The sequence below is a fragment of the Stylophora pistillata genome, chromosome 2 (genome assembly GCF_964205215.1).
Source record: "Stylophora pistillata chromosome 2, jaStyPist1.2, whole genome shotgun sequence".
In the NCBI taxonomy this organism is placed as follows: Eukaryota; Metazoa; Cnidaria; class Anthozoa; order Scleractinia; family Pocilloporidae; genus Stylophora; species Stylophora pistillata.
The window spans coordinates 54,044,014-54,067,377 of NC_142520.1; the positions used below are offsets into that span (position 1 = coordinate 54,044,014).

The 23,364-nt window shown below is 38.4% G+C and overlaps 3 protein-coding genes across 6 annotated transcripts in view; all 3 read right to left on the reverse strand.

The window, feature by feature from the left end:
• LOC148740375 (uncharacterized) overlaps positions 1 to 4,807 on the reverse strand; it is a 28,593-nt gene extending 23,786 nt beyond the window's left edge. The window contains exons 1-4 of one of the 3 annotated variants that reach the window (XM_088750536.1): positions 4,434 to 4,807; positions 3,292 to 3,319; positions 951 to 1,616; positions 460 to 648 (exon numbers count right to left, since the gene is read on the reverse strand). In XM_088750536.1, coding sequence (XP_088606662.1) covers positions 460 to 648; positions 951 to 1,616; positions 3,292 to 3,319; positions 4,434 to 4,718 — 1,168 coding nt within the window. In that variant the 5' untranslated portion in view covers positions 4,719 to 4,807. Of the gene's footprint in view, positions 1 to 459; positions 649 to 950; positions 1,617 to 1,743; positions 3,268 to 3,291; positions 3,320 to 4,433 lie in introns of those variants that run through there. The other 2 variants (XM_088750537.1, XM_088750538.1) reach the window with 2 other exon arrangements.
• Positions 4,808 to 10,841: 6,034 nt separating this feature from the next.
• LOC148740378 (uncharacterized) lies at positions 10,842 to 18,521 on the reverse strand. 2 transcript variants are annotated; one of them, XR_015997107.1, is made up of 9 exons: positions 18,490 to 18,521; positions 17,715 to 17,811; positions 16,964 to 17,213; positions 15,636 to 16,436; positions 14,117 to 15,347; positions 13,825 to 13,920; positions 12,516 to 12,772; positions 11,523 to 12,042; positions 10,842 to 11,441 (listed from the first exon to the last, which is right to left on the reverse strand). XR_015997107.1 is itself a non-coding variant. In XM_088750473.1 (9 exons), the coding sequence occupies exons 2-9, from the start codon at positions 17,735 to 17,737 to the stop codon at positions 11,437 to 11,439; spliced, it is 2,931 nt and encodes a 976-aa protein (XP_088606599.1). In that variant the 5' UTR covers positions 17,738 to 17,811; positions 18,490 to 18,521; the 3' UTR covers positions 10,842 to 11,436. The 2 variants fall into 2 exon arrangements, 1 of the variants encoding a protein (XP_088606599.1); XM_088750473.1 differs by having other exon boundaries at positions 11,775 to 12,042.
• A 546-nt stretch (positions 18,522 to 19,067) lies between these two features.
• On the reverse strand, positions 19,068 to 22,432 carry LOC148740379 (uncharacterized). The gene is made up of 3 exons (XM_088750541.1): positions 21,718 to 22,432; positions 20,167 to 20,585; positions 19,068 to 20,097 (listed from the first exon to the last, which is right to left on the reverse strand). Exons 1-3 carry the CDS (start codon positions 22,361 to 22,363, stop codon positions 19,936 to 19,938), a joined length of 1,227 nt encoding a protein of 408 aa, XP_088606667.1. The 5' UTR covers positions 22,364 to 22,432; the 3' UTR covers positions 19,068 to 19,935.
• Between the last annotated feature and the right edge of the window lie 932 nt (positions 22,433 to 23,364).

Below are 23,364 nucleotides of genomic sequence, written 5' to 3' on the forward strand. Positions count from 1 at the left end.
TCATAGTAAATTTTTTAACTGGTACGATATAGGTGGGATGGGATGTGTGAAAGCACAAGCGTTTTTTTAGTTAATGAAAATTGTACCTTCAGTCAAAACGACTCAACTGGTTCACATGGTCCAACCGGTTAAAATGATCTATCTAGATCAAATCGTCCAGCCACCTAGTTGGGTATCACTAGTTTAGATGCTCCAAACAGTGGAAATGATTCACCCAAGACAAATGATTCAACCAGTGGAAAATGACCAAACCAGTTGAAATAATGTACATAGTTAAAACAGATTCAATAAGTGAAAATGGTCTAGCTACACAAAATGATCTAATTAAATAAGAAGGTCAAAGTAGTAGAAATGGGGCAACTAAATAAAATGATCCAACCTCTCGTTCAACCATCTGAACTTGTGGGATCAGAGAAAATTATTCAACCAGAGGAGAGTAAGTTACTAGAGGACAGTTACCTTCATTGTAATGGCTCCAACCTTGGAATACGCTTGGATTCCTCAAAATGTGGGACACAACAGAGGCTGCCATAACACTCGCGAATTCATCCCACTTATTACTTGACGACTGATTCGCACTTGCGTAGCCCTTGATGCCTTTTACAACCACCCACTCCGTTTTCAGACGATGAGCTGCAGCAAACACTCCTATGATAGAGAGACACGACGACTGAATTGATGTTTTTCGGTATTGTGCCCCTAATAGTAAGGCCTTCTCATATTAAAGTGATACAAAAGCCTGAACCTCTTCTGAGAGAAGGGTTTCAGTACTTAGCCCTCATTATTCCGCTTTTCAAGTCGGTCCAGGAAGTAACACAATGATTTCGGGATGGGCTGTAAATCGAGAATATCGCCACGCTAAAAATACAATGTAAATGCCTGCAGCCAGAACTGATGGATGCCTAAGACTGCTCCACGCGTTGTTGCGGTATTTAAGAAGAAAGTCTTACCTTCACCTTCCACCTCCCTTGCGATTGCCTCAGGATTCTGCTGAATAATATTCTCACTGAATGCCTCTGACCATGGAATACTCAGGACAGTATCGTTACATTTCACGTTTACTTTACGTGCTTGAGGGTCTTTTAAGGGTGCTTTCCAGCCATGAGCTGCATATCTGATAAGGTTACCAATATCCCTGCTCGCAGGAGTTTTGTGGGCAAGCGTTGTCAACTTTGAAGACACAACTACGTCTCCTAGTTTGGCTTTCTCGGGATTCAGCCCAATGCAGGTACCAACAGAAAACACCACTTTGGGTCCAAGAATTCGAACAGCATCATTGACAACAGTCAAAGCACCACCAGGAACTGCACCACCTTCGGTACATCTAACCAAAGCAGTTTTCAATTTCTTCTCATGGTCATGTCCCATGGACCCCAAGTACACATACGCAATGCTATCGTGGTAGCTCCTTGAGGGTTGATTTAGATAGTGGAAACATGCCAAGAACTCACAGTCCTTCACAGTTAACAGCAGGATATCGACTGGGAGTTCAACATCGCTCCAATCGCTAACTGACGTAGAAAGGTCCTCTAAATCTAAAAGCTTCAAATTGAGGTGAGGTGGATTGTCACTGAGGTCCTCTTCATCACTTTTTACGCCATTCAAAGTTGCCAAGCCTACGAGAATTAATGAACAGCTTGAGCAACAGACCACTGACATAATCAATTCGTGAATGAGATGCACGTTTCTTAAAGACTCTCCATCGAAACACTCGATAGCCCCGTCGTGGATTAAGATACGTACCTTCATTAGTTTCGGTTACTACGGCAACTTGATGATAAGATTTTGAATCCGTACAAGGAAAAGTAACGGAAACAGGCAACGATAACATTCCATTGACAGAAATGGAGCGGAAACATGTCGTCATGTTACCGTTCAGGAATCAACGGAAATATGACAGGTCCATGAAGGAAGTGAATAGGGTTTCGTCCTGCGGTTCATTCAGGCCTATGGAGAGCGAACTATAATTTGTATGTAAGTCCCAGAGACTACAGTCAAGGTAACGAGTCCCAACAGACGGCCATTTGAGAAGCTGACCTTTGAAAGAAGATATTACAAACAAAACAGGGATCGTCCTAACTCCAATGCAGGGATCGTCCCTTCACTAAGGAATAGAATCCATAGGTAAAATGTGACCAGTTTCGCTTGACTATCAGTAAAGAATGGAAACTGAGTAACAACGAAAAAGTTAATTGGCAAAGAAAATAGTTTTTGATAAGTCTGAGGAACAAAGATACACAAACCATAGAAAACCGTAATAGAGACGTATGCTTTTAAGTATTTGGGTTTAAAACTTGATATTGTATTACATATAATTTACTATTGTTAATGCTCTTATACCACTTGAACAGTTTGACATCACATCTGTTCGTTATCACAATCTCTCGGCAAACCTGCCGTTGCGAATGGGGAGTCAGACTAGGAGCGTAGCAGGGATTTTCAAAATCGGGATAGGGGAGGGGGGTGGACTATAATTACGGACATGGCGGAACAGGTTCAACAAAATTTGTGTTCATTATTGCTAGTGCCATTGGTCAAAGAAAGCAGTATGCCTCGTTTCTTACCAATTTGTTTCGGGTGGCTTACATACGTCTAACTAAAAGTTGAGGGGAAAAAATTTTGAGACTATTCTAAAGCAGACAACTAAAAAACCGAAGTTAACGAAATCTCAACGACTTTAGGAAAAAAAAAATTCGGCTAATATCAAGTTTGGTAGAATTAATCCGACTAACGACAACGTAGAGTTATAATCCACAAGGAGCTATTGTTTGTTGTCAAATTTTCCAACGGGAACTTTTATTGGGAAAAATCGGTCAAAGTTAACATTTGAGAAAACAATTGTAGGGTGCCTGTGATTTTTTTTTAGTCAAGGTTCCTTTAGCATTTTGACGATGACCAAAGGAAAGTGGTTCTCAGAGTGTGAAACCTCAAAATGTCTTTTCCAAACTGGTTCGCACTACTCGTTTTCTGTTGCAAATTGAAAGAGGAAGGAGGAACACATCCACCGGAAGCTCTGTATCGAGTTTACTGAAAGTTAACATGAGAGAAACTGCAACCCTGTTGATCGTGAGGGGAGCATACCCAGATTTCTCCAAACATGAAATAAGGCAAGATATTATGACCTTACAGTGAGAGCATGTGACGTAGTCACCATTTTGCGAAAAAAATATATTTAAATCAGATAGTGCAGTTCTGGGTTTGCAAAATTAATGAATATAATGATCAATCAATATCTTATAATTTATAATCATGGCAACAACCACCAGAAAAAAAAAAACACTAAAAACTTACCATTTCCTTTTCCGAATTCGAACAAAGCCTACAAAGCGGGGGGGAAATATACGCAATTTCAGGAGCCCGAAGGAACAACAAACGTCAATAAATGAAATAGATAAATAATTTAATGACAACGATGATGAATTAGGTGATTATAGTGATGAAAGAAACAAAGCGAACTTGAAAGTGGCTTAGAAAGCTCCTATGAAATAAAAGGAACGTCTAACACTTGTGTAACACGCCCGAACGAAAACAAGCTCGTGAATTGGTGAGGATGTAATTTGCACTATTTTCGAGGTCAAGGAAATTGTCAATTTTCCCAGGTATTATATGCTATGCTTTGAACACTTGGATGCGAAAAAAAACTGCAATAGGCTTGGTTTTTTTTTTTTACTCATGATCCCAATGCAGTTAGTTATTTATTTTCTTCTGAATATTCCCAAAGTCGCTGTCAAAATCCAGATGAATTTCTTTCGCTTGCACATCATATCATTCTAGCTGATCGCCCTTGCTATTAACGCTTGTCATTGTCCCCGGCGATTGACGGACGAGCTAAAAACATGAGCAACTGGCTGCTCCATCTCACTAGTCTTCCTTATAAGGATCATTCTCAGCAGCAGCTCCGAAACTCTGGAATGGCGTACCTATGAAGTTTCGTCAAGTAACATCACTGAACAGTTTTAAATCTCGACTTAAAACCTATCTTTTTAAGAAGTATTTCTGTAGTTTGTACCATAGTTCATTTTATTCTCACAGTAATGTACTTTTGCTTTCTCTTAAACATATGATTGTAAGGAACTATTCATCAGCACATGTGAATACGCGATAGATAAATTGGTAAATTATTACTATTATTATTGTTATTATTTTTCGAGGAGAGAAAAATAAACAGAAAAGAGACACAAATCTTTTAACTGAGTTCATTTGTTTAAATGTGAGGTTAACATTAAAAGCAACATCATTTTGTACAGATGAACATAATCCTAGAAAAGACTAGACTGGGAAATGCAGATGATCCCTAAATATTTGGAGGTAAACTACGCAAGTGCCTTTCTAATATAAGAGAGGGTGGTAAACCTACAAACTGGAGCTCCACTTTAAAGGCTTGGTTAAATCTGTGCATCAACTATCACTTAGCCTAACTTAGATTCACTGACCTGAGTCCAAGGATCCAATTTTTCCTGACAGAAGAAGGGTGCATCATGGGTAAAGAACTCACAATCTTTACTAGTGCTTCTTAATGAAATGTACTGACCACAGTCAAAATGGCCACAACCTCGCTGCTTGTGCAAAATACAAATGCCAGGTTTCTCGCCACACTTGTTCGGACAAGGTTTGCACAGTGTACATTGTATAAATGATTCCGAAGAAAGAGACTTTAACCACTGACAGGTGCTTTGCAATTTGGTCCGGCAATGTTCTAGGTGACTGAAAAAACACATCCAAAAAAAAAAAGAAAAACTTGATCAGTTTTGTTACAACAAAAGTGGAAAACAAATGAGCAGAAAAAATGGAGGGTAAAAAAGAAGTGAGGTGGAAGTGCACTTCAAAGAGGCAAGGTGAGTGACGTGAGGGCAGAGTGTACTGAGGAGGTCTGCATATTTAGTTGAAATAACCAGAGAGGATTGGAGTGGGCTTTTTATGAGCTCAAGTATTGTCTCCCCTCTTTAACATATACATGTAGGAAAATTCCTATCACAAAACTAAACAATTTTCTAGCAATGATAGGCCAGAAATACGACGAAGGCCAGAATGGTACGATTAAAGTAGCCACAGTCTTGGATATATACAAATAGTGAATTGTTCTATGGATTAGTTTTACCTGGGGAACAACAAGGCAACTTTCCTCTGTCAGATTCTGAACGAAGAAATCCACTCCGCTACAACCTGGATTCCAAAATCTTAAATAGAACTTGTTGATTTTCTTATTATAGAAATTGGCAAAACAGTCCACTGTATGTAGACAGGCGTCTATCCAAAATTCGCATAGTTCCGTGACTAGAGTCCCACACTATACTTAACCACTCGATGACCTGACAAGGAGTCCCCTGGGACTTCTCGTCGTTGGTAATAAAACCGGCTTTCCATAAATCAGATCTAACGGAGACCGCTAACGCTGCACAGGAAGCTTGATCCGAATCAGTTAAGCAACCGACGCTGACACCAATCCAAAAGACAAGACGGTAAATACCAAATACCTGAAACCAATATCACCTGAAAACTTTCACGCGAAACCTAAGAAAGTCTGATGATCTGGAAAAATATCAATATAATGGTAGCCACTCTTTAAATCAAACGAAATCGTGAACGCTCCCTTCTGGAAATAAGGCAAAGCTATCTTCCAGTCTTCGTACTTGACTCTTTGTTTGGTAAGATGCTTATTAATGTACCTTAAGTCTAAGATTAATCTCTTCTTCCCGTTGGGTTGCACAGATACAGATAGAGGATTAACCACACGAGGGGGAGCTTCGACTTCTACCACACGATACGAACTTAGGAGCTCTAAGATTGCTTCCTCTACAAATTTTGGATAATACAAAGAAGGCGTATTGTTTTGGAGAACATTCCCGGAGGGAATTGTCTCGAATGGAAGACGATAGTCGTCTTGAATGACCGATAAAATAAATTCTGGCGCACCTATATCGTGCCAGAAAGATATGTTTCTCCTCAAACTACCTTTGACCTGCAATATGGCCGGCCCCGTTGAACTTTCATGTTCGTAATCACTTGTTACCTCGTCAAAAGAGGCGTCGTTACCGCTAATATTTGGATGCCCCTTCATTGAATCCTCCTGATCCGGGCTTAGTAGGTGTGGCGCTGCTCGAATAATGGAAACCGCTTCTGTTGGGCTGTGCGATAAAAGGGCTTCCGACTCTGCAGTCCTTGACCCAGTGTCCGGCGCCTGGGGCTACAACTCCGATGTGAACGTGGAAAGCGAGAGTGGGAGGACTAAATCAGACTGAACCGTTTATAAATACTGACACCACACCAATCAGGAATACCCAGGGGACACGCCCCAAATGGCGTGTCCTACAGTGAATTGAATCAACAGTGAAACAAAGTGTTAATGAACTGTGAACTCTGTATACCAGCAGAATATATATTTACGTTCTAATTCGCTGCGCTCAGACGAACGTAAAATATTTTCTACTTAAATTCTATAGAAATACAACACCAAAGGAATGATGGTTGGATGCTCAGGCAATCCAACCCAACGCGAGACATAACAGAGAAAATAAAAGGTCTTACCGCGAAAAAGCTGAACATCGCTAGCAGATTTAAACTTTTTAGAAGCATTGCCAGAGTTAGCTTTAGACTCCTTCCTTTCCTTTTCTGCCGAAGTTAGCCTTCCAAAATTTCTTTTCATCTTCAGAGTCGGAAGCAAGTCCGACTCGTATTCCTGCCCAACCAGCCACCCGTGTTCGCTTCTATCTGCGAGCTTTATTAACTTCTGTCGTCTCTTTATGAGCTGTCGCCCTTCTGCCACCAGCTTGCGGATCTCTTGCGGTTCGTTCAGCCTGACCTCTATCTGACCAAAGATGTGGTCCAGTAGGGCATTTAACTCGAACTGCTTCCTATTACCCTTGAATTTGAACTCGGCGGCTTCGTTAACGACTTCCGACTTTCCTTCGAGCTGCTTCCTTTGTTCGTCGAGTTGGGAGGCCAGATAGGTTTTGAAAAGAGAGAACACTTGATCTACCAAAGGTGGATTTGATTGTTCTTGCTGTGATGAAGAGTTTTCCGTGACTTCGGGTGCCGGAGTGATAACGACTTCTGCTTCTGATCGAGCCGTCTTACTGTCTATTGCTACAACTTCGATGTCAGCATGGAAAGCGAGAGTGAGAGGACTAAATCACACTGAACCGTTTATAAATACTGAAACCACACCAATCAGGAATACCCAAGAAACACGCCCAAAATGGCGTGTTCTACAGTGAATAGAATCAACAATGAAACAAACTGTTAATGAGCTGTAAACTCCGTATACCAGCAGAAAATATATTTTTCTTTTTAGAACATCTAATTATCAAATTGTAGACAAAACAATTATTTATTTTTCTTTCAAAGCTTTCATATTTAAAATCACATTTGACACTCACCCTGGGTTTTCTCAACCCACCTATGAACAAACCGATCCTGACAATTTTCTAGTACTCCTGTGCAATCATGAGTGAAGTAAGGGACTGTGAGAGTATAGGGGCTTACTGAAAAACTCAAAGGGACTGTGAGAGTATAGGAGCTAACTGAAAAACTCAAAGGGACTGTGAGAGTATAGGAGCTTACTGAAAAACTCAAAGGGACTGTGAGAGTATAGGGGCTTACTGAAAAACTCAAAGGGACTGTGAGAGTATAGGAGCTTACTGATAAACTCAAAGGGACTGTGAGAGTATAGGGGCTTACTGAAAAACTCAAAGGGACTGTGAGAGTATAGGAGCTTACTGAAAAACTCAAAGGGACTGTGAGAGTATAGGAGCTTACTGAAAAACTCAAAGGGACTGTGAGAGTATAGGGGCTTACTGAAAAACTCAAAGGGACTGTGAGAGTATAGGAGGTTACTGAAAAACTCAAAGGGACTGTGAGAGTATAGGGGCTTACTGAAAAACTCAAAGGGACTGTGAGAGTATAGGAGCTTACTGAAAAACTCAAAGGGACTGTGAGAGTATAGGAGCTTACTGAAAAACTCAAAGGGACTGTGAGAGTATAGGGGCTTACTGAAAAACTCAAAGGGACTGTGAGAGTATAGGGGCTTACTGAAAAACTCAAAGTAATACCATGAGTACAGTTGTTTAACCAACTGCATGCCTGTACCACTCACTGGTTGGCTGACTGACCTAAAAAGAACAATACTTTAAGTTTCCGAGTAAACACAGGAATATCTACACGTCTACGAATGAAAAAACTACAAAACTTGACGTGTACTACAATCAAATAAAACTCGTTTCCATGGATTTAATCAAATAAGGAGAGACATTGGAAACTGCACTTGTGTGTACATCCGTATATCCATATGACACAGCATGATACTCTATTATGAGCAAATCACAAACAGTAAAATGCGAATATTTCAAGGTAAGAAATGTCTAAGAAGTAAAATGTACGCTGCTTTATCTTCATGTGCAGTCTTTAGTTACTGCTGGGATCTCTCTTTTTCTTCTTCCAGACTTGGATGACCGAGATTAGGTCCTGTTTTACGCTTTATTCACTCTACAAACCATTCCAGGATCTTCAGATCATTTGACGATGACACACACAGTGTACAATAAATATTTGCGGGAGTTTCATCGGGCGGAAGAACAAGTTTTGTTAATTTTTGTGCGGGAACACATTGTTGAGAGTTCTGCTTTGAAATCATTTCTTGCTTGATATAGGCGCTGTTCGGTCTCTCTGTCTTCGTGAAGTCTGAAGGATATTCCAGCTTTTAAACTAATCAGAATTAACATCGTTCTTCTTCTCCTGATCGTTGCTTTCCTCACCGACGGTTTTTGACCAAGTTTTCGCTTGAAAGAGTCGCTGTAACTGAAGGGGAAGGGTAGGGTAGGAGAGGGATTAATGAGGGGGGAGGGTTGGGTAGGAGAGGGATTACTGGGGGGGAGGAAGGGTGCACTCATAGTTTCCCTGTCAACGAACTTTCACCTTTACATCCCATAAGTCGTCGCATAAAAATTTCTTTATCTTCCCTCCTCGGCCCCCACACCCAGTCAAGGGTGTGGCTGTGATCACGGGTGCTGTCTAAAAGCAGGTCTAGATACTCTTGCTTTCTTCTTTTCAGAAATTTAGAATAGACATTGACGACGCTGCATTGAGGAGAGTGTTAGGAAAGAAGAAATGCTAGTATCCCTAAATCGTGTCATAAAATACATATTTATTTGAATATCTCTGTGATTTCTGTAATTTATAAGCACTAATCGCTCTAGCTGCGTTTACAAGAAGCGTATGCAAGGACTAAAAGTACTTGGTAAATAAATCTACTATACCGACAAAATATTTCAAACCTTGACTTTAGAAATTCAATTTTATTTACAAATGTTTTATGTCTCCTTATGAATAACAAAAATAAAGATTTAAAGACCATCTCTGTTATTAGTGTTATGAGCTTAGTGGCCCATCACTATCAGAGCTTATTCATGTTTCTGGAGCATGGAGAATGCCGGGATGCTGATCTACCACACGCAACCCCCAGCATTTCTGCAAGCCTCCTCGGGCCCAGTTCTTCAGAGGCTGATTAGCACAAAGCCAGGGCTAATTTTTAACCCTGGTTTCTCTATTTCTTTGTTTAAAAGCCTTTTCTAGATAATTTTCATTTTTATTTTTTTAGAACATCTAATTATCAAATTGAAGACAAAAAAATTATATTTAATTTTCTTTCAAAGTTTTCATATTTAAAATCAGATTTGACACTCACCCTGGGTTTTCTCAACCCACCTATGAACAAACCGATCCTGGCAATTTTCTAGTACTCCTGTGCAATCATGAGTGAAGTAAGGGACTGTGAGAGTATAGGGGCTTACTGAAAAACTCAAAGCAAAACCACGAGCACAGTTGTTCAACCAACTGCATGACTGTACCACTCACTGGTTGGCTGACTGGCCTATATAGAACAATACTTTAAGTTTCCGAGTAAACACAGGAATATCTACAGGTCTACAAATGAAAAAACTACAAAACTTGACGTGGACTACAATCAAATAAAACTCGTTTCCATGGATTTAATCAAATAAGGAGAGAGATTGGAAACTGCACTTGTGTGTACATCCGTATATCCATATGAGACAGCATGATACTCTATTATGAGCAAATCACAAACAGTAAAATGCCATTATTTCAAGGTGAAAATGTCTAAGAAGTAAAATGTACGCTGCTTTATCTTCATGTGCAGTCTTTAGTTACAGCTGAGATCTCTCTTTTTCTTATTCCAGACTTGGATGACCGAGATTAGGTCCTGTTTTACGCTTGATTCACTCCACAAACCATTCCAGGATCTTCAGACCATTTGACGATGACACACAGTGTACAATAAATATTTGCGGGAGTTTCATCGGGCGGAAGAACAAGTTTTGTTAATTTTTGTGCGGGAACACATTGTTGAGAGTTCTGCTTTGAAATCATTTCTTGCTTGATAGAGGCGCTGTTCGTTCTCTCTGTCTTCGTGAAGTCTGAAGGATATTTCAGCTTTTGAACTAATCAGAATTAACATCGTTCTTCTTCTCCTGATTGTTGCTTTCCTCACCGACGGTTTTTGACCAAGTGTTCGCTTGAAAGAATCGCTTCAACTGAACGGGGGAGGGTAGGGTAGGAGAGGGATTAATGTGGGGGGAGGGGTGCACTCATTTAGTTTCCCTGTCAACGAACTTTCACCACTACATCCCATAAGTTGTCGCATAAAAATTTCTTTATCTTCCCTCCTCGGCCCCCACATCCAGTCAAGGGTGTGGCTATGATCACGGGTGCTGTCTAAAAACAGGTGTAGATACTCTTGCTTTCTTCTTTTCAGAAATTTAGAATAGACATTGACGACGCTGCATTGAGGAGAGTGTTAGGAAAGAAGAAATGCTAGTATCCCTAAATCGTGTCATAAAATACATATTTATTTGAATATCTCTGTGATTTCTGTAATTTATAAGCACTAATCGCTCTAGCTGCGTTTACAAGAAGCGTATGCAAGGACTAAAAGTACTTGGTAAATAAATCTACTATACCGACAAAATATTTCAAACCTTGACTTTAGAAATTCAATTTTATTTACAAATGTTTGATGTCTCCTTGTGAATAACAAAAATAATACGCGTAAACTGCTCAAGTTGGCTGTTTTTAAATTCACTGTCTTTCTCCAGTCTAAACCGCACCCAAATAAAAAATTTCCTCTTGTTCTTTCAGTAACGCAACGAAATCATTTTCCGTGAATTATAATATCTTGATACTTTTCAGTTTTTAGAGAATATTATACACCGTGACAACTACTCAATTTATCGACAGACTACTCCTAAAGAAAAAATTTTTAAAAACTTCTCATAAAATTTGTTTCTTTTTTTTAGGCCCAAAGCAACTCTACCAGTAAATAATTTTATACTTTCAACAAATTAGCCACATCTTCATTCGGCCGGGTTTTTTTTTTAACAGAGATCTGGGCCGAGTATAATGACTGTGTAGATAGCCTGTCTTCTAACCTGTAAAAACAACAAACACAACAATGCGATAAGAAAGCAAAGGAGACTTAACTGCATCAAATGTCGTTTGATTCTACTCACTGAAGTAGGCGATTAAGTGTCAGTTGATGCTTGAAAGTTATTTATGAAAACAACCCACGTCATCACCTATGATTACTGAGCAAAGAAAGAGAACGGATAGTAAAATGGAGAAAAAGCCTTGAGGTTAAAGTCTGAATTTACTGTCATCTCAGAGTTAAGAGGGAGATTTATGATTCTAAGTAACAAGTTAAACGAAAAACACTGTTAGGAAACTACGCCTAAAATTACTAACTGTGCTGTAATGAGCTGTACCTTGAGCGGGTTGAAGGCTGACATAGTGAACCTCATGAATATGTCCCAGTACAAGTGCTTTGCTTTCGTCAACTGGACAATGTGGCGTAATCATTACATCATTGCTATGGGGTAGACTGCTGATCATACGAATGCACGTTTCATAGTAGTTTGCTGCGGCACATAAAATCACGTGATCACCCCAAGCGCCATCTTGTTCCATGTGTGTTAAATATTCAATCCATGTTTGATGTCCATGGACAAAGTTAAATAGATCTGTTCCATCCGGCTGTAAAAAAATCAGTTAGAGAAACAAACTTAAAAGTGGATTTTTGATAGCAACTTGAGCGCGTGGGGTACGAGTCATGGAGTAATTTTTTTAAGAATGATACGAAAAGACCTTTAATTAGCAATTTGATGTAGAACAACAAGGATTCGTAAACAGCAGAAAAACAACAGGAAAGATCCATCATCTAGAGAACAACTGGAATTCTGTTTAGTGTTATCTCACGGACGTTTAAGGGGGGCATTTATTAAACCAAAATATTCAAATGACTAAAACCGTAAGAGTCTGCTTCTTCGGAGGCCACGTTAAGTAACAAATGGATTCAACTGTAACCAACACCATTATGCGGCTTCTTAAATAATAAAGTTATGCAGTGAACACTGGGATAGGCTCTGGTGGTGTTGACCCGTACACACATTTAACCTCAAAAGAACAGCACGTGACATACTCTGTTACACATACGAACATCAACTTACTAGCTTTGAGTTACTTCTGAGGTACTGGACCAAGGTTTGTCTTAATCTGCCATGTGGGATTTTGATTCCTTTAACTATTTCCAGTTGTTCTGACAAGGCATAGAACATACAATTTCCTGATCCCTGATTGTCAGATATTCTGAAGCCCTTGTCCGATGCACTATTCCTCAGTCCCAATGATAGATCTGTTTTGCTCTTGACTTTGCTTGCATTAATGTGCATCTGCTGAAGATCCCGGATGATTCGGTCGAGAGAGCCTGGAAGAGACAAAGCCTTTATTATTCTAACAGCACGAAAGAAACGAAACAATCGTCAGCTGAAAAATGTTAATTTCCAATCTAGTAAGAGAAACTTGAACGGTAAAAAAAAAGGAAAGAAAGGGCTTCAACCACCAAACAACCGGTGTTTTGCCGAACAACTGAGCCTTAAAGCGATAAACTGAAGGTCAATTGACTTTTTATGGGCCAATGAATAAAATAATAATCAAGAGTGAAGAAGCAGAGAAGGAAAAAATCACGGAAAGGTCTACACTCTGACATACATATGTAACTGGGAAAAGAACCCTAGGGCGCATCATTTAAAGAGAGAAAAGAGCCGTTGTTTAACAAAAACTGTGACCCAAAGCTGCGTTCTAAACTATACTGAAATAAGCTGAATCTTTTATCTGAATATTTATTTTTGTGAACAGTGTCAAGAGGGCCAAAAGCTTGCAGTGGAAAGACAATTATTTAATGAAAAGAAACCTCTTAGAAAGAATACAAATGGCCCACTGCTTGCGTAACACAGCAGTTAGGGTTAGATTTAATAGAAATGAACTGGCCCAAATGTATTTCCTCTACCCAAATGTATTTTCCTCTACCTGTGTCGGATGACCACTTTATTCCTGAAAAGCCGGTACGTAAAAGTGTTTTTATAGGAACGGCATTTACAATTTGGCTTCGCTTTGACAAAGAGCAAAAAAACGCTCCAAGTCTCCCTGTTTTTGGCAATTTATGTTTGTTTCCTGGTGAAATGGGAGAAAAACTTCCCCTGACTGAAAAAAATTACACCAAGCCATCCGTCTTGATCGGAAGTAAAAGAAATTTAAATTTATGTAAACATGTCTTTGGATTACAACCGATGAAAGCAGAGCTATAAATATTGACATGAATCCCTCGTGCGAAACATTATCAGAAGTACCATTTTCGAAAAACGTAATTGGCCGAGAGATCAACGTTAGGGAAAGTAGAAATGTTGGATCTACCTGTAACGTGTCTCTAATTGTTTGCGGATGTCAGTTACCATGTATTATTAATATTTTGGTACTTACTTGGAGTCACTAATGAATCAACTGTTAGTTGTTCGGTTGGCGTATCTACATTTCCGGCCTCCTGAGTTCTGAAACCTGTGTCTTGTCTTTTAGAGGCTAAACAGATACAAAGAAACCTTTTTCAATATTGCACCGATCAAGAAGACGATAACTCAGCTGATTTCTATTCAGACTATTCAGCTTAACACATTTTTTAATAGAAGGTGTCCCTGCTTTCCATGACGCTTTAAAACAGACTGAACGCCGAGTAGCCCCCAAAACACTTTTTGAGGAATATTCAAAATATTCTCACCATGAACAATGTCCCACATCTTTTCCACAAGAATGTCACACTGTTTCTCCCAGCTGAACTTCTCTTCATAGGAACTTCTTAGTTGCTGAATCTTCTGAAGTCGGTCTGATCTTTCCTTCTCTCGGACACCAGCAATTGCCTTTGCCCACTCCTTAGGGTCCTCAGACTCCACCACAACTGATTTCCCTGCTGGTACAGTGCACAATGCCTCACCAAATCCTGAGTTGCCACTGACAAGAATGGGAAGACCAGCAGACAAAGCCTCTAATGCTGTCAATCCAAACCCTTCGGTTCTTGAGGGCATTATGCAAAGATCAACTTCACAAAATAATTCTCTCAATTTCTCTTTACTCTGCACGAACTTCCTCACAGACAGCTGCGTTTTATCAATTCCACTCTTAAGCAAATTCGCTGCAGCCTCATCCTGTTTACCGTCAGCTGCACCCACGAAGATCAGATGGTAAGATCTGTCTTTCAATTCAACTATTGCTCTGGCAGAGATATCGTAGCCCTTCAGACTGAAGTCCTCTGGATCACCACGGCCAAACGTTAGAACCTTGAACTTGTCCATGTCAACTGCAGCTTGTTTTACGTCAGAAAACTCACTGAACGTGCTCGGCGTCAGTTGAATGATATCTTGGTGTTTCTCGCATGAGCGCAGGTAGGAAGAGTAAGCCTTTGTCAACTTTGGTCCAACTGCTACCACAGCATCTGCCAACTTACACAACTCCACTTCAGTTGTGTTCTTCTCTTCACCTTTAGAAATAGCCTCAGGATAGTTTTTGTGCATTCCAAGTTCTTCAGGTGCAGTATGCACAACCTGTATCCACTTGCAACTGTGGTACTTTCTGATAACTTGGGCTTGCTTACCAAGCTTAGCACCATGACCCAGTACAAAGTCAATGACGAGGTCTCTTGGTGGGAAACTCAACCAGTCAAGAGGGTCACTGTAGCCTGTAAGTTTCTCTGCTTCCCTGATCGAGACATTGAGGCTTCTTGCAGTTCTCTTGTCTTCTTCAGAACAGGCAAACTGTGGAACAAGGAGAGTGACGTCCACTTGCGCATGTTTAGCCAACAGAATGGCAAGCTGTCTGTTTATGGTGGACAAGCCTCCCATTGATGAACTCCACTCACTGCCTAGGAGAATCACCTTCAATGACGCGTCAGACTTCATTGGATCAATTTCACCTGCTTCACCTTGTGATCTAGCAGCCAGATTTGAAGATAAACCCTGAAGAAAAAGACGTCATGGAGGATTAGGACAATAACATAACATAACAAATAAAAGTATGTTGATCAATACTTAACCGAGAGAAAACAGAAAAGAATAAACTTCAAAACTAATTTTATCTTGATAAAGATTCTTTCAGTTATATTTGAAACTGGAGACAAACTATCAGGGCTACCTTTCTCAACACTGATAACGGCCCATTTAATTCTTAGATCAGGTAAAATAGAGGAGAAAACTTGCAAAGATACATCAGAGGCTGGAAATCTGTGCTTAAAAAATCGATCATACCTGCGTTCTTCTTTTCAAGAACCATTTCTCCAATCCACAGGGAGGAAGTACTTTGTCATCGAAATTTCTTTTACATATTTCCGCTCGGCCTTCATTTGCATCAATGAGGTGGAAGCAGTCCTCGTGGGTGCACGTGGTTTTCACATGGTCTGAGCATGCACGACTTGGTTCTTCTGCCCCTTGATGGCAGTAAGGACATGCAACACACAGCCTATACTGTAGTCCCCTCAGGTACGGCATCTCTTGTGACAAATTATGAAGGGTGTCTTCAAGAAATTCACGAACGAGACTTCCTAGTTCGGCGGAGTTCTGTCCTACAACCTGACGACTCTGTGTTCTTTGTCTCAAGATTACCTTCACAAATCCTGTTTTGCATATCAGGACAAAATCGTGAATATCTTTGCCAATGATGAACCATGCTCCATTTTGGTACAGGGTAGGTTGATGCGTGGGCCATGTCTTTGAACACCAACGAATGGATCGAGAGACAAGCTGTAAGAAGAGACCATGAGGAACAAAGCCATGGACAAACAGGAGATACAATGGACAGGGATCTGCTGACGACGGTTTCATCTTACAGAGTTTATCAGGTGATGACTTCAGCTGAGCTGGTACAAAGTACTTTACGTCAGTTGGGGAAACTGAGAACTTAGCAATCAAACCAAATCGCTCCATCATGTCTAAGATGTCTTCTTTGATGATTCCTTGGCCAATAAAGCTGGAGAACACATGATCAACATGTTCCATGCTGAGGATGCCACTTCCTTCAAGTTCTTGCCAGTACTTAGCATTCAGGGGATTCTATAAAATGTATGTGGAGAACATTCAGCAATTCTGGATAAGGGAAGGCTACATAATGTTCCTTTTGAACGTTTCCCACCTACATGTAAAACAACTGAAAATAAAGTTTATTTCCATCAATGTAAGTTGAAATGGTCGGATATTAAACCTGGGCAAATTTGTACCTTGGGTTGCTCAGAGGTGAATACGCCCACTAGCACACGCAAAAAGAACTATTCAATTGTGTGAATACAATTATTGTGAGCAGTAGGAAGTTAATGCAAGTCTCTAATTGTATAAATAAAAAGGCTAAATCGATATATGACCTGACAAGCTGCAAAAAGTAGGTGAAATAGTATGGGGTCAACAAATCATACGATTATAACAAACAATAGAAAGACACATGTTCACAGTTTAAAGAGTCACAGTTTTTGCATTAGTTACTTCTTTCTTCTAAAAAACAACATGCTTAGTTTCCTGTTGTTCTAAATTATTGAACAACATTTTCCAAGTAAGCTAGCTTTTCTATAATGAAATTTATTTTCTACCTGTTTATTGAAAGGTGGTATGGTTATCAGCTGCTTGAACAGATCAATCAACCACTGAGCTTTCAGTACAACTGTACTGCGGTGCTTGATTATCATCCCTAGGCCATGGTAAAAACTGATCATGGAGTCAAACTCTTTTGCATTTTCCATGAAACAATCTTTTCTTGCATAGTGCTCAAGTTGTTGCAGATTTCTGTGATAAATCTGTTTGGCCACCAAAGCTTCAATCACCTCTTCAAACAAAAACCACCTAAAGGGCAACAGACTACTTAGAATGTATTATGGCATAAAATTAGGTGTTGATTTCAGTCAGTCGTGTATGTATCTGTTCTCTTCTAGTGTACATTCATATTTGGCCGTATGGTGTCTTCAACTTTCAGGAATAATCAACATGGTTATTTTGTGCGACAACATCTCAATTCAGAAACCCTTGCCTTCTCAGATATCAATCACATCTTCTACTCTTTTATAATTATAACATTGTCTCCATGTCAAGAGTTAGAGTTCTTTTTGTCTGTACTGAATGGGCTGCTGTGTATTTGCACGATCTGATGTTTTAAGAGTTTTGATGAACTTTAAAGTACTGGAGGTGAGATAGTTTTGCATTGATATACATTTTCATGCATGTTCAGTTATGCCGAATATGCCGATTATATTCAAAGAAATTTCATTGCTGTCTATTTTGAATAAATAATTGATCCTGAAGTGCTTGAACTGAAGTTATTCCAAATAAATTGCGTTTTTCATTTACCTGACTGGTATTTTCTCACCCATATAAGGCTCCTGCCACAACACTTCCAGGATTGTGTTCTGTAATTCATTTATACCATCTACTTTTCCTTCTTGCCCTGCAGGAAATATTTAGAAAAGGAATTCAAAGCATGAAGTAACACAGAAACATGTGCTTACAATGAGCATTATTTGTATTTTAATTGTGTGATTGCAGAGATTTTACAGCTGACAACATAACTAAGATGATTAACTCTTCAAATCCCAGTATTTTAAGCCTCTGTTCCTAACTCCAAACTCTGAAATTAATGGATCTGTCAGCAAAAAAGTATAGGACCCAGTATGGTGCCACCTTAAACTAAGAAGAGTGCAGCTAATAAAAAAAAGAAAAAAAACATAACTTGCTTTCTTGCTTTCATTACAAGCCTTAACTCATTCTACCAGTCTTTTAAAATTTTACTGAAACACAACACAACCACTGAATGTGAGTTAGATAATATGAATGCTTGCCAACCAAAATTAATTGTAAAGCGTTTTCAAAACTGATGAACGTCAAACAAGTTTGTGTGCAGCACCCAGTGAAGAAAATCGTGTGTTCTGATTGGCTACCCAAACAAGTAAGATGGACTCAGGATCGCATACTTTGATCCCACGCATCAAAAAAAGTGTGTGGAGCAGTTTGTAACTTTTTGTCAATATGCAGCCATGGTCACCTCACACTTGGGTCAATTATTTACAGTCATCAATTACTTTAGAAACATATAACAAAGGATACAACATAAAGGGAAACACCTTACCTGTTTCATTCTTTTTTTTCTGCTTTTGACTCTTCTGGATAAGTTTCTTAATCAAGTTTAGTCTCTGTTATTTTGTGTTGTCAATGCAGAATAGAGGCCTAACCACATGTCTCTCATATTCCATACCAGAAATTCTCTCCTTAATTTGTTTCTTTATTGCTGCTATGTCTTTGACTGGTTTGTCAGCATGTGTGCCAACAATGAACACTGGGCGGCGGAGGTAGAGCAGCTTTTGTTGTGCATCATCATCTGTGTCATTGGTTGCCAGGGCAACACTATGTACTGTAGCCAACCATGACAGCAAATTTTCCATGTTTGTTTCATTGTTAGGGTTTTCCAATTTCACATCATTTCTCCCTTGTCTCATGCAGGGCTCAGCTGGGGCATCCAAAGGCTTGCTGAGATTGTGCACCAATATGTATAGTGCCCGCTGTGATAGGAAGATAGGATGGCTGGCATAGTACAAGTGCTGCCCTGCAAAGTCCCACACGTCCATTGTAACATAGGGTTCCTCCGTGGATAAAGCACTTTCAGTGGGTTTCCCCTGAGCATACTCCAACCACTGAATAAAATGCTCCTCAGTATCAGGCGGCTGAGAAACATCAATCATCACATCAGGCTCAGCTTGCACGTTTTCATCTTTACATTCAGTAGAATGTTCACTGCCATTGTTTTGCAGAATGTCTGTGAAACCTTCATCCTCCTTAACCTGAATGGAAAACTAAATGAAACATTATGCTCACTTAAGTATATATAATTATGTATTCAAAACTTGATGTTATGAACAGGCTGCCTAATTGTAAAAAATTATGATCACCTCAGGGTAGAATAATTTTAAGGGGACAAAAAAACTGTTGTGCTGCTTTACTGAAGGGGGTATGACAAGATAACTTGGTTTACCAACTGAGTTGAAGATGTAAATTGGTTACTATAAAGAGTTCTGAAGCTGACATCTCAAGTATAAGAGCCCTTAGACAGAGAGAAACTTAATTGCACAGATTAAGACATTGAAGAGCAAATCCTCCCACCCTGGAGCTAGTCGACTCAGACCAAGAAATGTTAGTTGAGACTGAAGTTACATAGCATAACATACATTCCTTGAAGCTCCTCCATAAGGATTTGAAAGCCAAAATGTAACAAAAGCTATCAAAAAATTATGGCATAAGATAATAACAAATAATTACAACTAAAAAGTTGTATATAATTGGAGAAAAAATCCCAAATTTCCTTTAAGTTGAGTGAAGACATCACTGAAAAAGCAATTGAAGAATGGAAAAATCAAAAGATGCCCCTCATTTTTATGGTAAAAGTTTTGCATGTATGTCTTCAGTGAAGATAGTTATTAAATAAATAAAAATTACTTACAGATCTTTTTCTTTTTCTAGACTCATCTATCTAAACACTTGTGAAAACATCCAAAAGAAACAGACTCTTTCAGACATATTCTTAGTGTAAGAACTTTAGAATTTTCATAAAGAAAAGAATTTTGAAACATACCAAGTTTAAATCCAACCCATATTCCCTTAAAAAATATATTTTCTCATGAGGCTTATTTGGCTGCCTTCCTCCCTCGTCTTCCTTCTTCCTTTCTTCCTTTCCTGGCCCTTCCTAAAACAAAAAGACTTATAGAGAGAGAGAGAGATGTAAAATTCTCAACACTTTACAAAACTCTCAAACCTGCTTTGACTTGAAAACATCTCCAACTTCATCTCTTAATTTCAGTTTTCCTTCATCAATTGTATCTTCCTTTAAGATTTTCTTTCGAGAAATATCTGCTCCACACATTCTGTCTGCCACAATCTTTGCTACATCTTTTGAACATTCCAATAGTCCTGTTTTACTTTCCCTGCTCAACTGCCAGTTTTTCACAGCTTGGTCAACATCAATTTCACATTTTGAAGGATCCACTTCAATCCCCTCAGTACTCTGTTCTTTAGGGTCAAATGTAAGGCCTAAAAGACTCTTCTTCAGGCTGGTTTTACCAGCACGATCCTGACCAACCAGTATAATACGCCCACGGTAAACTTTTACATATCCATCTTTTAAAGCCTCTTCATAAGCCAACTGTGCTTCCCTTCTGCTTACTCTTTCAAAGTCTAATTTAAAAAAAAAAGAGTTGTCATGATTGAGCCAAAGGAAAAAGTTTAATCAGAGGAAGCTGTAATAATATAAGAAACCTAAACAAAAAGCAATTTTTGTTTTAATAAGTTATAAAAACAATCTGAAACAAGCTTAGAAGTAGGTAAGTCAATTTAATTATGTGTCTAATATGTATAAATTTAAAAACTTTCATTGTATATACATACAAGAGTCATTGCATTGGTGGGTTTGGTTTAAGATACAAATGACAATTATAAACTGACTCAATGAAATGAAACATTAAGAGTTTGATTAAAATGTGAGTGATCAAACTAAAAGTTAAGGCAATAACTGATGTCAATTCTGCCAAATGGTGTCTGGAAAACAGAAAGAAAAATCACATATTCCCAAAATTAAAGGTAACAACTGATAGATTTTGAAATATTACAAGACCAGCATAAATTATATGGTGTAACAATTATCAAAATTACTCCTGACCACTTAGGACAAAAGTTTTATTCCCATAACCTAAACTCTCGTTTTAAAATCATATCAGTCCATCAATTCTGTATGATATTAGCTAAATCTTGTTATAAAAATTATGCTTAATAACTTCCAATGAAATAAAGCAAAAGTTACAGTTACAACTATTCCAAGATAAGAAATGATTTGTGATACACTTAATTCTTCCAACAGCAATTCCTACAACTGTGAAATGATTTGCAATAAACTTCTTAAATTCCAATCAAATAGAAAGCAAAAATTACAACTTACAATAATCCCTTACTGTAAAATGATTTGTAATAAACTTTATTCCTCCTCAATTCCCTATCAAATTATAGTACACTGTAGTTCAACTTAAATTTCAATGTCAGCGAAGTTGTTAAAATAAACCTTTCAAGATATAACCAAAACTTCCAGTACAAATGTCATGTATTTGTAAAGTGATGCAAACTTTGTTCAATCATACAGTATAACTGTGACAGCATTTACTTCATTATTCTACTCAGGATTCACTATGAAACTATTGACAGCTGCTTGTAATTATCAGTAACAAGCAGCATAACCACTTGCAAGTCAACCATTAGAACCAATTTAGTAAATGCACATGTCACAACATTAATGCGAAGAGGAATTTCCTTTACTCACCTGGGACATCTGATACTGTGTGAATATTATCCTTTAGCTTCATAACACTTCTTATTCCTTCAACTGTAAAAGGATTCACTTTCACATTCAAATATCTGAGTTTCTTCAGCTGTTTTAAAGCTGGACTCAACACAGTCAACTGGTTGTCATTCAGCTCCAGTGTCTCCAGCTCCACCATCTCCCCAATACCATCAGGGATGGTGGTTAGTTTGTTATGTGAGATGTTCAGCCATGTGAGTTTCTTCAGCTGTTTTATAGCTGGACTCAACACAGTCAACTGGTTGTAACTCAGCCCCAGTCTCTCCAGCTCCACCATCTCCCCAATAGCATCAGGGAGGATGGTTAGTTTGTTACATGAGATGTACAGCTCTCTGAGTTTTTTCAGCTGAGTCAAACTTGTAGGGAATATGGACAGCTGGTTTCTTCCAAGATCAAGAAATGTAAGATTGTTTAGTTTTCTGATATTTTCAGGTATTGTTGTAAGTTTATTCTCACGCAGGTAAAGTTTCTCCAACTCAGTAAATTCAAACAAAGCTGCAGGCAATTCATGCAAACTTTGCAAATTGAGAATTAAACTTATTCTTCCCCAAAATGTTGTCATCTTTCTTCTTAACTCTTCTTTAGAAAGAAATTCCATTTCATTCATGGGAAACTGTCACAACAAAAATAAAAGCTGTCATTAAAGGTGAGTAACTTAAACTAACTTGCTTTGGCATTATAACCATTCAACCAAAAATGGAAAAAATGAGGTTTATAATTTAACTTCTACTAAACTAAACTAATGAGTTATATTTTATTCCTCTAAGTACAATCTTTGGAAGCCATCCACCCTTCAGTGTTCTTTTAAACACTCTGAGTAAACACTGCTTATTTGTAAGAGCTCTAGTTATTTATTTTCATGTCAGACATTTTGACTTAAGTCTCACTGTACAATTTTTTTTGTCAAAAAATAAACTGCTTGCGTTATACATGTTAACAACAAGGCTATTACGAACAAGAAAATACTTGAATTTTAAAACAGAGTTCTCCTGACTCTTTAAAAACAACATGAAGATTACTTTTATTGTAAAGGTTAATATCTAACAGGAAAGAAATCATTAGTGCAAATCTATGGTTGGTTATGTTTGGATGTGATAACCTTAAACAGTTGAAATATAAACCAAAACATGAATGATTTCCAAACTGAAAATATTCAAACCAAGTAGCTATTTCCAGACCTGTCACTTCAATTTATCCCCTGTTAATAATGTTTTCATTTCCAATTGACACAGAAAATTACTCAGAAGATGATCCTGATTCTTTAACAGAAACTGATTTCATAAGTCCTTCTCTCTGACATAAGTTATTGTTTGGAATACGAAAAAAACAGAATAAGAGCCTTTTTGTGTTTAATTTTTTTTTGTTTTCTAATTCTTTTTTTTTTCTTTTTTTGAAGAGTTTGTCACCCAGCATGATGCTTTTGAGACAACAATTTTCAATTTATGATACATCTTGCATGAGATCTAGGTCAGCAAAAGTTGTTGTACACATTATGTCATGTAATGATGTGGTTGATGCAATAAACAATTTAATTACAAAGAGTAAGAAAACTGATAATAATTTTTTGTTTATGTTTAAAGTATAACTAAGAAGGGAACCAGCTTCACA

Bases quoted from the DNA above. Each gene is read 5' to 3' on its own strand.
- LOC148740378 (XM_088750473.1), bottom strand. From the start codon at position 17,737: ATGGGTGAGAAAATACCAGTCAG. The intron at 16,437-16,963 runs GTAGAAAATAAA...TACATTTTATAG, and splicing joins TACCACCTTTCAATAAACAG to AATCCCCTGAATGCTAAGTA. The intron at 15,348-15,635 runs GTATGATCGATT...CTTTTTCTTCAG, and splicing joins TCTTGAAAAGAAGAACGCAG to GGTTTATCTTCAAATCTGGC.
- LOC148740379 (XM_088750541.1), bottom strand. From the start codon at position 22,363: ATGAATGAAATGGAATTTCTTTCTAAAGAAGAGTTAAGAAGAAAGATG. The intron at 20,586-21,717 runs GTGAGTAAAGGA...TTTTTAAATTAG, and splicing joins CACAGTATCAGATGTCCCAG to ACTTTGAAAGAGTAAGCAGA. The intron at 20,098-20,166 runs GTTTGAGAGTTT...TTTTTGTTTTAG, and splicing joins ATGTTTTCAAGTCAAAGCAG to GAAGGGCCAGGAAAGGAAGA.